At 55.6% G+C, this 2261-nt stretch overlaps 1 protein-coding gene across 1 annotated transcript in view; it reads left to right on the top strand.

Moving 5' to 3' along the window:
• ANGPTL4 (angiopoietin-like 4) overlaps positions 1–1643 on the top strand; it is a gene marked incomplete at its 5' end in the record, with an annotated part of 6591 nt that extends 4948 nt beyond the window's left edge. The window contains 4 exons of the mRNA XM_009869699.1: positions 4–115; positions 199–294; positions 570–845; positions 1421–1643. Coding sequence (XP_009868001.1) covers positions 4–115; positions 199–294; positions 570–845; positions 1421–1602 — 666 coding nt within the window. The remainder of the gene's footprint in view (positions 1–3; positions 116–198; positions 295–569; positions 846–1420) is intronic.
• Between the last annotated feature and the right edge of the window lie 618 nt (positions 1644–2261).

Consider the following 2261-nt stretch of genomic DNA (forward strand, 5'->3'; position numbering starts at 1 on the left):
GAGCTCCCGGAGGATTGCCACCAGCTCTTCCAGGCCGGGCAGCGAAGCAGCGGTGTTTTCCAGGTGCAGCCTGCAGGGTCTCAGCCCTTCAAAGTCTACTGTGACATGACCACAGGTAACGCGCTGGAGGTGTCACGCAGCGCTTCGTGTGGTCTTGCAAATGGTAGACCCAAATGACCGTGTTTTTCCCACTCGCAGAAGGTGGCTGGACGGTGATCCAGAGGCGCTCAGATGGCTCTGTGGACTTTGACCAGCTTTGGGATGCCTACAAGAATGGCTTTGGAGACCTTCGTGGTAGGTGGTCTATCTTCTTATCGTGGGATAAGTGATATCTTAGCACAAGTTGTTCCCCCTTGCTGGCTCCTGGAGATCCCTGTGTGCTGGAACACAGGGTTGTGCTGAGGAGTGGGACCCCCTGCTTGCAGAGCAGGAGTCCTTGGTCTTCCTGACTTGTCCTGCAGGTGCCAGCTGTGCAAATGCTGCAGTGTCCCGGGTTGTCCCTGTTTGTCTCTAGAGCCTGTTCGTGTGTCTGCTTTGCCCGGCAGCCAATGCAATGTGTCTTGGTTCAGGTGACTTTTGGCTGGGCCTGGAGAAGATACATCACCTGGTCCAAGAGGGAAGATACAACCTCCTGATCGAGCTGGAAGACTGGGAGGGAAATTCCCAGGTGGTTCAGTTTCTCTTCAGCCTTGGTGGTGAGAGCACAGCCTACATGCTCAACCTGCTGGGGCCTCTGTCTGGAGAGCTGGAAAATGCCATCGGGGACTTCAGGCAGCTGCCCTTCTCCACTCGGGATCGTGACCACGACCTCAAAGCTGACACAAACTGTGCCAAACACCTCTCAGGTCAGTACGAGCTCTTCCTTCTCGGTGGTGTGCACTTCCCCGTCAGCTCCCCGCTGTCTGGTGGTGGCCATGAGTGGGACGGTGACCCTGTGGGACTAGACCCCCTTTGGTGTTGAGCCTGGCTTGTTCCCTGCTTCCCTGGGAAAGCTGCACCCCTTGGAGGAGCCGGGCAGCGAGCTGGAAGGGAAGCCAAAACCAGGAGGGGGTCATGATTCAGGTCTTGCCCCAAACTTCTGTCTCTGTAAAAGGTTTGCTGGCTTCCAGCTTGCTTGGAAACCGTTCAAGTGAAGCAGAGACCAGTCCCCAGGTCCTGAGGTGGGGCTGCTGAAGGATTTGAGGGGGTTTTGCATTGCAAGGAAGAACAGCAGGTGCATCCTGAAGTCATAGAATCTGTGCAGAGGTTTCCCAGTGCCATCATGGGCCTCCTCACAGTAGTGTGATAAGGTCCCAAAGCCCTAGAAAAGTGGGGAAAATGGAGGCAGCAGCTGCCTCTAACCTGGATTTTTTTGTTTCTGGAAGGGTTAAAGGTTTTTTTGTGTCTGTGGGTTAAACCTGCCTCTACATTGCCTTGGTAGGTGGCTGGTGGTTCAGCACCTGTGGCCATGCCAACCTCAACGGGAAGTATTTCCGCTCCATCCCGCGGCAGAGGCACGAGCGCAAGCAGGGCATCTTCTGGAAGACGTGGAAGGGCAGGTACTACCCTCTGAAGTCAACCACCATGAAAATCCAACCTGCAGCACTGGAAGCAGAGCCCTAAAGCTGCCACTTGAGACTTGACTTTTTCTGCGGAGCACAGACCTGAGCTCCATCACCTGGTGTTTACAAAAAAAACCCCAAACTCTTCCCGGGAAGTCTCCCGAGGAACGTTTCTCTTGGTTAGCAGCCTGTTAGTGGCATGACACAGCTCCTCGCTAGGAGTAAAACAGCTCTACTTTGCTGAAACCCCTGGATGGGAGCTCCCAAACCTGAAGAGCCACCAGCAGAGAGATCCACCTCCAGAACCTGCACAAGAGTCTTCCAACTTGCCGTGTGCTGCTTCAGCAAGTTCAAGTTGTCTGGTGCTTTCTGCCTGAACACTTTTTGTACTGGTTTTGACAAGCTGGGGTTGGGAGGAAGGGGAGCGTGCTGGATCCAAGTGTTGGGTACAGAGCCTTGCTGTGTCCTGTCTTTCACTGTTGTTCCCAAAGGATGTCCTGTGTGCCCTCTGGTGAAAGCCTCCTTGTCCTGCTGGAGCCTTGGGCAGCTCTGTCTGCGCAGCCCCCGCTCCGGTGACTTCAACCGCTGAGAACCTGGGTGTTGGTGGGGAGGCTGAAGGACACCCTGTGCAGAAGGGGACCTCGGGCTCGCTTGGCTTCCCTGGCCCCCACACCTCCGAAGCCCTCTGCTTCTGGCTGTGCTGGAACGTGCTGGGAGCTG

The sequence above is a fragment of the Apaloderma vittatum genome, unplaced genomic scaffold (genome assembly GCF_000703405.1).
Source record: "Apaloderma vittatum isolate BGI_N311 unplaced genomic scaffold, ASM70340v1 scaffold25155, whole genome shotgun sequence".
NCBI classification, from domain to species: Eukaryota; Metazoa; Chordata; class Aves; order Trogoniformes; family Trogonidae; genus Apaloderma; species Apaloderma vittatum.